The sequence below is a fragment of the Aythya ferina genome, assembly GCF_964211825.1.
Source record: "Aythya ferina genome assembly, chromosome: 7".
Taxonomy (NCBI): domain Eukaryota; kingdom Metazoa; phylum Chordata; class Aves; order Anseriformes; family Anatidae; genus Aythya; species Aythya ferina.
The window spans coordinates 17,025,230-17,039,964 of record NC_140302.1 but is presented as its reverse complement, the minus strand read 5'-3'; the positions used below and the strand labels follow the sequence as shown (position 1 = coordinate 17,039,964).

Below are 14,735 nucleotides of genomic sequence, written 5' to 3'. Positions count from 1 at the left end.
TCATTTTGCTGAGACACACTACATGCAAAACAATAAAAATATTAAGTCAATGTTAAAACGGCTCAGTTAAAGTGAAAAAAACACAGATTGAGAAGTTCAGAGTGGATAATTAAACTAGTGCATTACATGAATTCTGGATTTTATGTCACGTGCTTTACAAGTTCAACAGAGAGTAGAGAAACATGAAATAATCCTGAAAACAGTCTCATGACAGAGTGCAGCATCAAATACCCAGTTCAGAAAAAAATATCAGTTTAAGAATTAAAAATTTCTACTGCACTTCATCATTTTGCATACTAATTGCGCCAGGCATAGTAACACAGGGGGAAACCATATTACACTGTGCAAAGTGCTAGCAATTGTTTCAAAACTCTCCAGAATACCTGCTACTTCCTCTCCCACTCTTCATTGCTACTAATGTAGAACTATTAGAAACAACAACAAAAAACACCCTACTCATTGGTAAAGCTTAACGAGACCTGCCAAGATAAACACCTTTTAAGTCACAGCTCCACAAGAGTAATGAATTGTACTGTTGATTTCTGTAGAGCCAGGATTTTCTCCTTTAAAACCTGCTAGTTTTCTGCAAGTATTGACAGGAAAATGCCAGGTGCTTCCCTTCTTTCCACCTCCTTCAGGCCGGCAAAATCAGGAGCAAGAACTACATTACTAATATTTAACACACCAATTCTCAGTGCTGGGCCACTTTGAGGGAGGCATGGACATCAGGATGGCGTGTATACCCCCTCTTGGGGGGATCTTCCTAGTCCCAGGCTAAACTGGAAAGCAGAGATTTCAACCTGGCAAAGGGATTTCAAGCAAGAGGATATGAGAAGAGCTTGATAAGAGTTTTTTTTAACTCCAGATAAAATTATTTTTATTTGATGAGATGGTTTTAAATCCACTTGTATTAAAAAAAGGAACCCAAATCGAACCCTGTTCTCCAAGCTTCTCCCTGAGCACTGCAAATCCTGTGAAAACAATAGATCCCAACTCCAAACAGTCTACAGTTTAGGGAAAAACCTTAATTCTGTTCTGCTCAGTAACTGATGGAATTCAGCCATCTACAAAGCAGTCAAAATGCTAACCACTATACAAAGGCATCAAAGGAAAAGAAAGGAAATGAACCCTGCAGACAACCAACCCATACACTCGTATACTTCCACTGTGCCAAAACACACACCATCGCTATATAATATCAAATGCTGTAAAGCACGCTTCAGACCTGTTGACATTAACGTGATGACCAGTTTGTTCAGGTAAGCTGGGATTTAAAATCCTTGTTGCTAATGACAGATTTCTTTATTACCTAAAGAGTTAGTTCCAGCTCTTTAATCCTGGGCTCAAACTTTCACCTCCCTCTGAAACGAACAGGATTCATACATAGGTACCTGAAAATCCATGCTGTCTAAACACACTGAAATATGAATTCTCAGGTGGTGACAATTAACACAAGCAGTGCACATATTTCTTCAAAACAGCACTGGAAATATACAAAGATGCAAATCTAGCCTGCCACCTTTTGTTACTTAAGAGACAAAGAACACTTGTTCAGCTAAAAAATGCTGCTGGCATGCTGCAGAACAAAGCCTTTCTTGTATCAGTCGCCAGGCAAACTAAATTTGGAAACTCCTGCTGCAGCGAATGCCCAGGAAGTCAACCACATCACTCAGTTGACATGCAGGGGGAGCTGCAGAGGTGCATCTGAAGCTCTTAACCCACCTTTTTCCTGTCCATTGCTGCTAAGCCCATTCACAACAGTTTTTGCAACATCAATTTCTTTGTGTTCTGCAAGACAAACAAAGAAACAGATTATTTCTGGGTTAAAGTATTTGCAACTGAATTTAACATCGGACTATGCCATGGGCCAGAGCTATTGATTCAGGAGCTAGGAGTTATTCCTACTGTCTCAGGAGATGTTGCTTGGAGACAGATCTCCCTCGGATGACAGCTCTGTTTTGCCTTCCTCTTCGCCTACTTGGACTGCAGCCTCTTTTAAACGGGGACTCTCTCTATACGTGCACATTGCACCCAGCTCAGTGGTGTTCCAGCTCTGAATGGGACATGCACATTCTAGCACAGAAAAAGCAAATACTCTTCACTATTGCATCAGCCAGATGTGTGTAGAAACCCAAAGATAATGGAGCTGGCCCGCAATCCCCAGTACTCAAGCTGCATGCTGCATTATGGCACTCCGGACTGCTTTGCAATTTCCCAATAACTACTGACTTTGGGGCCCAAGGGGAACGAGGAGAACGGCCACCTTTTGCTACAAGTATCTTTCACACTGAAGCCTTGCTTCTTAAAGCTGATGGGATAACTCTTTTGCACCACTTCAAATATGAGATTTGAAGGAAATTTAATGTGAAATCCAGCTTAATGAGAAAACATTTGCTGAACTCAGGGCCAATATAAAGATCACAATGTTCTCTATGGAAAAAGAGAGATGTGAGCCTGCAGGGTCCTCAGCTGACATGAATAAAACTGGCTTTTGTGAATTCAGAGAAACACAGAAGACAATGCTGGAAAGAACCTGCAAAAGTCATCTAATGCTCTATTCCTGACCCACGGCAGAAACAACTCTACCTCTGTCATTGCTGACAAACATTTGGCTAAACAGTTCTTACCAACTTATGGTATTACCCTACAGCAGTCTACTCCAGTGTTTTACAAGCTGTAAGTCTTAGCAACTTTTAATTCAAATTCCCAGATCGTGTTTTTCAGACTTCTGATTAGTTTTCTATAATTCCTCTAGGCTGTCTCCAAATGGTTCATGTTTTTATCAAAAGGTGGTGCTAAACGTTGGACATGATACCCCCGCTGAAACATGATAAAGTGCTAAAATCAGTCGAGAATATTATTCCATGGGTCCTACATATGGCATTTCAGTATGGTGTCTGCTTTAGTTTTTCACTGTGGCTTGCCTGTTACCTAGACAAGCCCAGCAGTTTTACTCTTGCCAAATAGCCCCATTTCCTCTTCCCTTGTTTTTGTTTGAGCAGCTGATTTTTCTTGTCCAGATGTCAAATTTTGCATTCACCACTACTAAAACATACCCAATTCTTTCAGATCTTTTATTTTTTCAAGTAGTCACAATAATTTTGAATTCTAATCTTGTATTACAAAGTAAAAGAAGCTGAAGGGACCTACCTTGTCTCAAAATATTTCTAGTTATTTGAGCTTTATAAGCCAAATTAACACAGCAAAGGTCAATCCAGGACACTATTTATTAAGAAGCCACCCCATTCTTTCTCCAATAGTTAGGTTCCCTGAGATTTTCCTCAGAGAGCTGCAGCACCTCTCTTATGAGAAAGGGCTGAGAGAGCTGGTGTTGTTCAGCATGGCAAAGAAAAAGCTTCAGGGAGACCTTATAGTAGCCTTGCAGTACCTGAAGAGGGTTTACAATAAAGCTGGAGAGGGACTCTTTACCAGGGAGTGTAGTGATAGGACATGGGATACCAGCTTTTAACTTAAAAGAGGGGAGATTTAGATTAGATGTTAGTAGCAAATCCTTTACTCCACAGGCGGTAAGGCACTAGAACAGGTTGCCCAGAGATGTTGTGGATGCCCCATCCCTGGAGGTGTTTGAGGCCAGGTTGGATAGGGCCCTGGACAACCTGACCTAGTGGGTGGCATCCCTGCCTGAGGCAAGGTGGTTGGAACTAGATGGTCTATAAGGTCCCTTCCAACCCAAACCATTCTGTGATGCCAGGGCTTTGCCTGCCAAGATACAGAAGAAGAATAAAAGAATATAAAGAGGTAGGCTAATGATTGCAAATAGAAAATAACAGACTTACCAGAGCTCATTGTGGCAGAGGGACTTGCCCTTTTCACTTCTGGATTTTGTTTATCTCTGTTTAAAGTGAAAGACAGAATGGTTAATTTCTTTCATGCCTGCCCGGGCAGTAGTAGATATGATGCTGAACAATCATTACAAAAGTCAAGGTAAGAATTGTAGTTTCATCAAGAAATTTAGTTCAAAACCCAAACGAATTTATGTCAGTCAGCAGTTACAATTTTTATTCATAATCATCAGAAACTGATGAGTATTTCCACCCAATTAGAGGCACTACTTTCAAACCTTAAAGTGAATCCTCAACACCAAATCATGAGATACTGATTAAAGCATAAGTCTATATATGGAAAATTACAAGTCTGGTTAGCTTCTAACATATGAAGTGTATCACTTTCAGGGAGAAAAAAAAAATCATAGTGAGACCATCTTTAAGCTAAAACCCTCAGCTTAGGCCACTGCCAGATTTCAAGACAATCTGCTGCTCATATCAAAGTCAGCCACTCCTCTGGAAGATGTTACAGTGAAGAAGAAACATTTGTAGAAATGCATATTAACTTCTATGCTAACCATTTCCAGTCCTGCAGTGCTACTGGTATCTTTAGGAACAAACTCCAGTACGTGAAACTTAAAATTAGAAGCTTTAATCCTCCTGGAACCAAAGGCAATGAAATCACCAACCCGAGAGGAAAAACTATCAGCCTGGGACTGGAAAAGTCAATTTTCAGTCCTGAGAAACTACAGGGGACAACTGTGGAGCCTATTCTTACCCAGTACCCACTCCAAGCAGGATTTGATGTGTGCAGCCTAACAGCTTTCACAGCATCACACTGTTGATGTTAGTCTCGACAGTGAAAGAACAGCATGTCTACAAAACATGTCTATGTTTGCCAGGATGTCTTAACTCTCTAAAGGTCCTAGAGACCCTTTCATTTTGACTTCAAAAAAAAAAAAAAAAAAAAAAAAAGCACTAAAGAGAGCAAGAGTGACTCCAGGTAGTTAAATGCATCCCAGGGCATGAATAGGAGTAGGTATCACAAGCCGTGCAATCGTGCATAACCAAAAGACACTAATCTGTGAAACATGGGAGAAAGGGGATACAACACCTTCCCCACCTTCTCTCCTTCCAAGCTGCTAAGAAGCTGAAGAAGAGAATCGGAGATACTTGTTTTCCTGTTACTAGAACTGGAATCAACAATACAGCATTGTAAGAGATAGAAATTGTCTTCAGGGAAGTAAATTTGCCCTTTTGCCTGAAATCCCCCCATTCTTATCCAGTATTCATTTTGTATCAGCCAGAGTATAATGAGCATGTTCAACAGATACTCAAAAAGGAAAGAAAATTAAACAAACAGATATAGTAACGGACTAGTCTGTAAAACTAGCCAACACCTGGGCTCCAGGCACGTCACTCTAGGAAGAGCTACCAACACTGAATTATTTTATTCATTAAAATATCCACATAAGATATATATTGTGGGCCAGGGAAGGCTCAGCAAGACACAGCCAACTTGAAGCTGATCCCACCGGAACACAGTGTGGGTTCAGGGGGTACAGTCTCAAACCACCTGAACAGAAACTTAAAGGCCCGCTGCCCTACTTCGTCTGCCAATACAGGATCTGTCTTTGGTTTCTACCAACCATATGCTGGGTACAGCAGGCACAGCACAGCCAGCTGGCTGAGGGAAGTGATTGTCCTGGTGCAACCTCACCTGGAGCACTGTGTGCAGTTTTGGGCACCGCAGTATAAAATTATCAGTCAGTGTCAAAATAAGGGCTACAAGGATGGTGAAGGATCTAGAGAGCAAAATGTATGCGAAGTGGTTGAAGTCACTTCGCTTGTTCGGCCTAGAGCAGAGGAGACTGAAGGAGACTGAGGAGAGGCCAAAAAACCCCACACCTATAAACCTCAATTATTTCACCTTAGAAGAACAAACTACTTTCTCATAAAAAGTGATCTGAGATTAAAAATAAAGTTGCATTTAAAGAAATAAGCTTTCTAAAATTAAATGAAGGTGTACAAACTCATTGGTACTAGATGCAGAAAAATGATTTTTCTACATATCCCCATGCTTGCTAGTGATTTCAGAATTCAATTAAAATAACAAGCATTCAGCATTCATTAACTGTGAAACCAATCAGCATTGCTCAAGCACTCCAGTGAGTGCACACTTAACACAGGTTCCCATACAAAGAATGGATTCAGAGGGCTGGGGAGTACCATAAGCAATCCAGAGTGCTTCAACTCCTGTAACTCCAGAGGTTCAGTTTTAAAGTTGATTTTAAAGTTGATTTAGGTCACTTGCAGTTCTTTGTGCAGATTCACTGCACACAGGTAGAAATACCTGCTGTTTAGATTGAGGAAATTATGGTGCATGTTTGAAGTTGAGAACATGCCTCAGTGCCTTTTTGCATCAGGACACGGAGTTATTCCTACTTGTCTCCCACATGCTTAACCTAAACCACACACTGAAGTGCTGTTACATCCACGTTGTATTTTATGGAGTAGCCTAAGGCCGCTCTTGGGACCAGACATATGGTTCAGACAGCACATCTGGCTCCATGGCCCCCACAAAGTGCTGCCCTCTAGCACCTGGGGATGTACACACAAGGTCAGTGCTCTGTGAGTATTTGGGTGGTGCATCCTTGGGCAAAGCATCTCTGCCAGGTTAGCCAGACAGCCTGCCCACGGGCTGCAAAAGGGATGGATCTGGAAGCATGTGCTGCTCCCAATTGCTCTAGAGAACTTCCTGTAGACACAGCCAAGCCAGTCCCATAGACATGGGCAGTATGCTCACCCACACCTCGTAACCGAGCCATTCAAAAGGAACCAGAAACAGATCCCTTGTGTCAGTCTTAAACTGAAAACTGGTACTGCCAGATCACACAAAACAAAAACCAAACCACACACACACAAAATCACCCAAGTATGTCCTTCCAGCTCCCTGACGTAACCAGCAGTCCCCTGTCTCCTTGCCAGGCTTTCATGCCTTTCCTGAAATATGACAGATGTAGCAACAACGGTTTCAAAGCTGCAAACATTCAAAACACAATGAAAGGTAATGAATTCCTAAGGGCATATGCCAGCGACTGTAGTCCTGAAGATGCCAGTGTCTGTACTTAATGTCCACCAGCTCCTTGCCAGTTCCCTCGTACATCTAGGCAGATGTTCAACGGCTCCTTCCTCCCTTTCACCCCAGCACATTTCTCCGAAGGCTGCAGCTCCTTCCCTACTTGGTGTGGAAACACAGCACAGCGGATTTAGAGCCCTATTTAGGAGGAATGCAGATAAGTGGTGACTACTGCTGTGCAACATGTCTCTGGATTATCTCACATGCTCTAAACATTCAAGTACTCCCCCTGCAATGGCCAGAGGTAACAAACAGCTCATTAATAGTCCCAAGTAAGGACACACGCTCTTAAGTCACTGGTATCTCAGCTAAGAGTCACAGGCGGTGGTTATTTTCGGTGGTCTAATGTACATGTGGGGAAGAGTAATTTCCTTTGGTTTCTACTCTTGTTACTGATAGCTTTGATGACTTGCTTAGGATTTAAAAACAATTGCTAACCACAAGCATTCAAGATTTATCAGACAGGCCCCTTAAATCCCTGAGACTCAGACTCCTATGTTAGCTTCTCAGTTTTGAGTTTTTATATTTGCAAAAGTTTCTCTCCATGTACAAGAGCTTTGAGAGTTTAGTGCTGCATTTTAAAGGAAAAAAAAAAACTTATCTATAAATAATCTATGAGATAAGGCTTTTAGGAAAATGAGAGACTTTCAGACTTAAGGGAGGATTGGCAATCACAAAAACTCGTCAGATTTTGTACATCACTGATGGCACTCAGTCTTTTAGTCCCTGGCTCAGACCCTTTTTCACATTGTCACCAGTGTTTCTGATCCAGATGCTCTGCTCAACCAGCTGTGCTGGCAACATGGGTTCCCAAAGCTGGAAAGAAGGCAAAGGGCTGTGCTGCAGCCAGTGTCTCCTACCAGGAGGTTCTGTTTAAAGAAAGTCTCTGGAAAGTACATCTCTGCTCCACCTCTCACACTCTGTCATGTGAAATGTGGCAATAGAAAATAACTAGCATCTAATAGGCAGCTGCAGGTTAACCCATGCAATCATCTCTAAGTATCATTATTTTCTTATCCTGAGATAAAAGAGAAACATGTTGGCTGTCATTTTTATTTTAAGAGTTAAAGAACATTCTGTCATTCCTTCAGAAGACATTATGCTCCTAAGAATAAATGCCATGAAAGGACTATGAATAAGCAGTACACAGAAGAGTCATACTGATTCTGAACAACACAGCCGCCCCACACTCCTCAGCAAGTGTTAAAACAGCAAAGCGGGAGCAGCAAAGGCTCAGCTACATGAAACAAATGGCAGCACTGAATGCAAGCTGAAATAGTGTGTTCTTATAAATAATTGAACTTACAGCTGTTGGAATAAACAAGCATAGCACATTTCATATGCAGTATCGCTGTCTTTTTTTTTTTTTTTTAATATGGTGCTTGTTTGTTTTCTTCCTAATGGGTATATCTGGGGCATGTGCCAAGTTTTGTGCAATTTAGCAGTAACATGTCACTGCATAGATAAGAAAAGTCAAATAGGAAATGTAAACCAGGAGATGTGGCTTTAAGAAATCAGATGCTTTTGAATCAAGTCATCTTCCAGTCACCAACTTCAGAGTAAACAAAATTTACCAACAACCTGAGTTGAACTGAGTTCAAGGTCATCACTTTGGAACACAGGGCAGAAAAGGATCTCCGGGGTCATCAAAGCCTACTCCCATGCTATTGCAGGCAACTGTGTCATACAATCCTGGGCAGGAACATTTCAAGTTCCAGCTTGAAACTGGTAACATGGCCTGCCTCCGCAACTCCTTTCTTGTAGCTGGAACAAAGTTTCTGACTTGCAGCCTAAATTTAGTTTACAAACAGCTAGCACTCCACTGTTTTGCATGAACATTGTTTTTCTGTTTCAGTAGCATGTGTGCTCCCCTCTCCATGCATTTTCAGAAAGAGATTGCACCTCAGAGCCTTCATTTCACAAACCCATAAACAAATGTTTCCAAAGCAACTGGTCTGCATGTTGTCATCCAGCTCATTAAAATCTAGTAAACAGCAGTAGGTTTTAAAAGGTTGGCAGTCCAAACCCTAAACTCTGCTTAATATCACAGAATCAGAGCAAAGCCTACAGCTGGCACGCCCAAGAGCTGAAAAGGCAAGGTTTAAAATGCAGATCAGCTTCTTTGGTCCACTCTAATTCTGGCCTGCCTACTAGACACAGCTCTACGATCAGTGCTAGTTCAGACAGTGACTTGATGTCTACAGGGACCTCCCTTGTAAAGAAACAGACTGGAAAAATTTCATCAGTTGCTGAACCCTCATTAAGTGATGAGGGCTTATACCTGCAGGGTTTCGGGGCTCAAAGGTGGCTCCTGCTTGAGTGAGCCATCAGCCTTCTGCTCAGCCACAGATCCAGGGCTTGTAAAACAGCAGTCCAGAGGGTTGTTTGGCACAGAGGAGACAAATGAGTAACTTGACATGCAGTGGGTCACTGGTTCCCTCTGAATAAGTTAACTGCTCTTATCAGCAGCTTTCCAGTCAAAAACATTTCTTCTTATGACAATAGGTTTTTAAATGCGCTGTAACTGGGCTTCGACTTCCTCCTGAGTCTGCCATGACCACCCTTTATTTTTTGTATTTTGTGGCTGAGATTACAGTGACATTAGCTGCAGCCTGGGCATCATCTGTGCCTACTAAAGAAACAAATGCTTTTGTGTCACACCTATATGCCCAAGCAGCTCATAGTACATCACAGATTCAGAAAGAAAAAAAATAATCTGGAATATTTTAAAGTCTTGTACTCATTTTAGCAGGAGATCCAAGGCACGGCATCTGAGAACATTAGAAATGGGCTTTTCTGCTCAGATTTATCTGTGATAAGTATGCTAACACCTCATGTGCAGCCTGTGCATGGGAACTCTGGGCACAGCTCTCAGATTGCCAGCTCCAGAGGGAAAGCAGCAAATGATTTAACAGCCTGCCACAACCTGGGACAGTTCAGGACACTTAACTGAGACACAGGAATTCAAGCAGGGCACATGTAACTACTGAAACCGCAATTTACAGTTAATAATGGGAAATTAATTCAGTGCCAGATTTACCTTTCTACAAAAGGGAAATCTTTTGGGCAATCTGCAGTGACCACACCTAGCCACGAGGATGCTGGTTTTACACTTCAGCTGGAAGAAACAGAAGGTTCATTGAGTTCCATCTGGTTTGAGACCGATTGTACGCTCTGTGCAGCTGGGGTGCTGTGTGCTGCACTCAGCTCTGTGTACACCTCTGATATGGGGCCACTTGTGTCTCTGCTGAACAATTGCTGTAAATAAACAAACCCAAGTTCCAGAAGCCCTAATTATGTATAACAATGGATCTATTCAGCCAACCACAGGATGGAGGGGCACACATACACTACATCGCATTTAATACAGTGAATGGCATTCTGTAAATACAATTAATTAGATCATCTAAACAACATCCAGCAGCTTCCCTTGCATGGTTTTGTATAGTAAAGACTACAATGGCTGTTTTCACTGCTGTCATATGCTCCCAAACAGTGAAGTAGTAAATAAGTGGAAGTTGCATTAAGTAGAAATATCAATTAGAGACTGACTAGCGTCACAAAGTTCAGATCCACACTAGCCTATTTTTTTGTGAGATGTTTGTAGAGAAAAGATTCTTGTGTGTCTCAGACATATAAAGCAGATAATTTTAATACTACAGATCACCCTATACAAACCCAGATACGTTCTGGGATTCCTAGTTGTGTAAGGCAGAAGAGTTGCACTGGTATTGAATGCTCACACTGGCACCCATATCGAACAATTTTTACTCCCAACGTCTGCTCGCACCAGCTGTTTTCAAGCTCTGCACAAACAAACACTAAGCTACACCTTGCAAGCCATATAGCTGATACTCCTATTACACACAGAGGGAAGATTCAAGCCTCTTCACGCAATATCTGAAATTAACTGAGCCAGCACAGTGCAAACAAGGTGTGTGTGTGTCAGTTTTACAGGTGTTTTACGATGGCTTCAGAATAAGCAAAACCAGTTTGAAAGTTGCCCTCATATAAACACAACTGCAATGATCTCTGAGAAACCACAGGAAAAGCTAAGTTTAGGCTATGCATAAGGGGACTTGGGCATACCCACTTCCACCTATAGCCCTGTCAGAGGTGCACTAGAAGTTAGACAGGGTCATTCTCCTTAGCTTTTGCCAAGCTGGAGGCATTGCTACTCAGGAAAAATTCCCCCAGAACCAGTTCATCTACCTGAATATCAGGCACAAAATGGTCCCAGCAAAACCCAGAAGGCTGGTCACCGTCACACATCCCAGGCCAGGCAACAAAGCCACGCCTGCCAGGGAGTCCAGGCTGAAGTCCTGGCTGGCTAACCTCACTGGACAGCACTGCCTCTAAAGCCACCTAACATGCTGGAATGGGGACACAGCAATTCCTCCTCTGCTCAGTACTGAAAATGTTGAAAGAAAACCAAACTGCTGGGTTAAGTAGTGGTCTGACACTTGAAGCACCTCCAGAAGTAGCAGGATGTCACATTCCAGAAACCAAACCTCATCCTCGCTTCCCTGACTCTTCCAGCCTCAGGTGACCAAGTTGCCTATTGCTGAGACTTCCACATCCATTCTCACTTTCATTTTAGCAACAGCCTTGGAATCTGCTCTCAGGAACTGCTTTCAACCACTCTTTCCCATAAAATTAGTCAGGAGAAAGATGCAAGAATTTGGGTATGGAGGTGAGGACCTGCCCGTTCCTCCAAAACAGAGCACAAGCCCATGTAAGCACAAGCCCATTTTAGATATCTCCCCTCTCTTCTCAAGCAACAACTGGAAATACCTTCACAAACAAAAGAAGCAATTTCAAAATCAGTTAGTAGTGCCCCAACAGACCTACCCACCCACTGCATGTCAGCAGATGCCAGTGCCACGTAAAGTCCTGGGAGCTCAGCTCACAGCAGCTCCAGGAGTTCCAGCTTCAACCAACTGGGAATAAACATAGTGCCCTTACCTTGACTCAGACTTTTCAGTTAATGGTGCCATTTTCTTAGTCCCTCAATTTCACCCCATATGAGGCACTAATGAGTTAAGGAACCCTTTCACTGTGCTGCCCAGTCATTTGGCTGCAGAAGTATAACAAGAAATTTGTGGAGGCCTCTCTCCCCCTCTCTGGTGCCCTTAAATACTTTGCTCCTCCTCCTCCTGTGCTTTAATTAGCCAGCTGGTTCTTAGTCACACCATCCTGTCACTAGGCTTGCTCACCAGCAGCCAACCCCCACCCAGCCTGCCTGTCACTCGCATGCCACTGTCATCATGCAAGACAGTGACTGTGCGTGGCTCCAGAGCTGGGGGTAGGAGAGAAAGTTGGGAGATGACACTCCGTGGTAGCAGGGGGACGGGAAGCGACAGGCAGACCCTGAAGAAATACTTGATTAAAGCACAGGGGAAGTACTTGAAAAAGCACTTTAATAACCAGGGAGCGTCTGCTTGTCAAGGGAGGGGTATTTTCATTAGCACTAGACATGACGGATCTTATTTCAATGGGTTGGAGCTGAAGGGTCAGCTAAAGTTTCCACACTTGGCAGCCCAGATTTGTCACATAAACACCTCACGTGACACAAACTAATCACTTGCATGGCTACTAGATACTGTACAATGCCCACCCCACGGGGCATTAGAAACCTTTTGAGTGATAAGCTGTACTAGGATGTCCAAGTGTGGAACCACCCCACCACAGCACAGCCTGGCTCCCCCTTAGCCCAATGCACACGCTGCAGGGGAAGTGGTGCCAGCTCTCAGGAGGGCAAGGGACTGCTCTGCCTCTTGGTGAGGATGCTGTGGTAGCAGCACAGCATCATCTCTCCTTCCACAGCAAACATCCACAGAACAAGTAACCGAGAACAGGACCTCCTGAAACCAGAACTTAGAGTTTGGTTCATGCAAGGCCAATTGGTAGTTTGATAAGGGAAGTAATTTGAAGGAGAGCCCCAGATCTCTCAGTACTGTCTTTGTCACCAGACCACAGCACCCAGAGCTTCAAGCACTGCAGGCTTTTGTGACTGACACTCCAGAGTCTTTGCCTGCAGCCTGTCTCCAGATATTGATGGCTCAAACACGCATGTACAGGCACTGATCTGTTGCCAAACTTAGGAATTGGAAAAAAACGTACTGAAAATCACTGCAAGGCAGGCAGCTCAGCACTCAAGACCTAAAAAGCAACACTGATGGCAAGAGTTGCTGATAGCAGAACACAGAGCAAAGGCTGCTACACTTACTGTACCTTTAGACTCTCAGTAAAGTGTTAGTGAAGGACACAGAACAAAGGTCTCCAAATACCCATGCACATAAACCCCTACCAATGTGTTGTGAAATGCTGACTGAGATTCTGATATTCAACACAAGATGTTCTTTTTCCCTGTCCCCAATATACCTTTTGGTATCACAATACCTATCCCCCACCAAATGAAGTATTTATTAGCCAGTATACATGTACGCACAGCTCTGACTCAGTAAACTGGCCAAGGGGCCAGAAGAGGCCGGGAAGTTCTACTTTATTTTTATTTATTATTTTTAAAGACCAATCCCACACCTCAATGTGACCATGTCATTGGTAGTATCTGATTACAGAAAACAAAGGGACTCCATGCCCATGTTTATTACCAAATCCCAAAAGACTAATGTTGGGGAGAGCTTGGATTTGGAGTTTTGGTTTCATCTACCCCAAATTCAGGTCTGAATCTAGGTTTAGGTTCCAGCCCCTTAAGTCAGGTATATTTGGTTTAGGTGGAAGAGGAAGGTTTAGACATATTTCAGACATATAAACAGTCAAAATAAAGGATGATAGAAAAAAGTTCGAGTGGTCAGACCCTACTGTCCCCTCTACAAAAGTAAAAAAGAACAAAAATACAACAAAAAAACAAACTGGGGGAAAAAAAGTTGTTCTCACCAGTGAACTAGGAAAGCCAAGAAAAAAAAAAAAAAAAAAAACACAAAGCAAAACACTACATTCTCCAAAGTAAACTGTGCAATCATCACCAGCTTCAACTACTTGAAGCAAACTTGTTTATACAACAGTGCACAATAGGGGACCTCCCTCACTACCCAAAGATAATCTCCTTGATCTCCTCCCCAGGTCTGTTCTGGAGCCTGACCACATGAGAGTTTCTATCAGCTGGGAGCCCTGCTTGTGTGTAGCAGGGGGTTATAAACAAGCCTCTGACAGTTCGTCTTCAGTGACTGTGATTAAAGTGTCAAGAGAGCAGAAACTGTACTGTAAAATAATTCTCTCTAGTCAATGAGAGAATGGCAGCTCTGGAGAAGCAAAGTAGGGAAGGATCCAGGGGCTGGCCCAAAGTCAAATTCAGATTGGTAAATTCAGGTCAAGAATTGGGTCCAAAACACTTCTGGTCTTTGCAGGAACCAGCCTAGACAGCCTTCAAGTAGCTTGGCAAGGAGAGAGGAGTTTCTGCTACAGACAAACACTTGGATGGAAAACTGAAGGACTTTCACAGAAATCGCTATTCCACATGGGTGAAGGGAGGACTGGGCAGCAAGCGCAGCACAGCCAGATGTCTTGTTCCCTGCCCCCCAGACGTCAGCCCTGACTACAAAATATAAAGCTTTACGAAGTTTTGTTGCTGTTTTACCATCAACACCCAGCAAGAGTGTAGTATCCATTGCAATCATCCCAGAACTTAGTGCTGCACAGCCACTGCCACATTATTTCCCCACAATAACCATGGCTTTATTTCAACAGCTGAAGGAAATAGCAAAAGAGACTAAACAAGGAGGTCTTTGGCATAACAGAGACAGATACCAGTTCTAGAATGTCCTGGACCACAGCTCTAGCCCCTGGAC

General features: G+C 43.0%; 1 protein-coding gene across 41 annotated transcripts in view; it reads right to left on the bottom strand.

Moving 5' to 3' along the window:
• SORBS1 (sorbin and SH3 domain containing 1) overlaps positions 1–14,735 on the bottom strand; it is a 109,882-nt gene that overhangs the window by 63,495 nt on the left and 31,652 nt on the right. For 7 of the 41 annotated variants that reach the window (XM_084526746.1, XM_084526738.1, XM_084526708.1 and 4 more), the window contains exons 1-3: positions 11,890–12,026; positions 3,798–3,853; positions 1,723–1,788 (exon numbers count right to left, since the gene is read on the bottom strand). In XM_084526746.1, the coding sequence (XP_084382872.1) occupies positions 1,723–1,788; positions 3,798–3,853; positions 11,890–11,921 (154 nt within the window). In that variant the 5' untranslated portion in view covers positions 11,922–12,026. Of the gene's footprint in view, positions 1–1,722; positions 1,789–3,797; positions 3,854–11,889; positions 12,033–14,735 lie in introns of those variants that run through there. The other 34 variants (XM_084526706.1, XM_084526723.1, XM_084526724.1 and 31 more) reach the window with 12 other exon arrangements.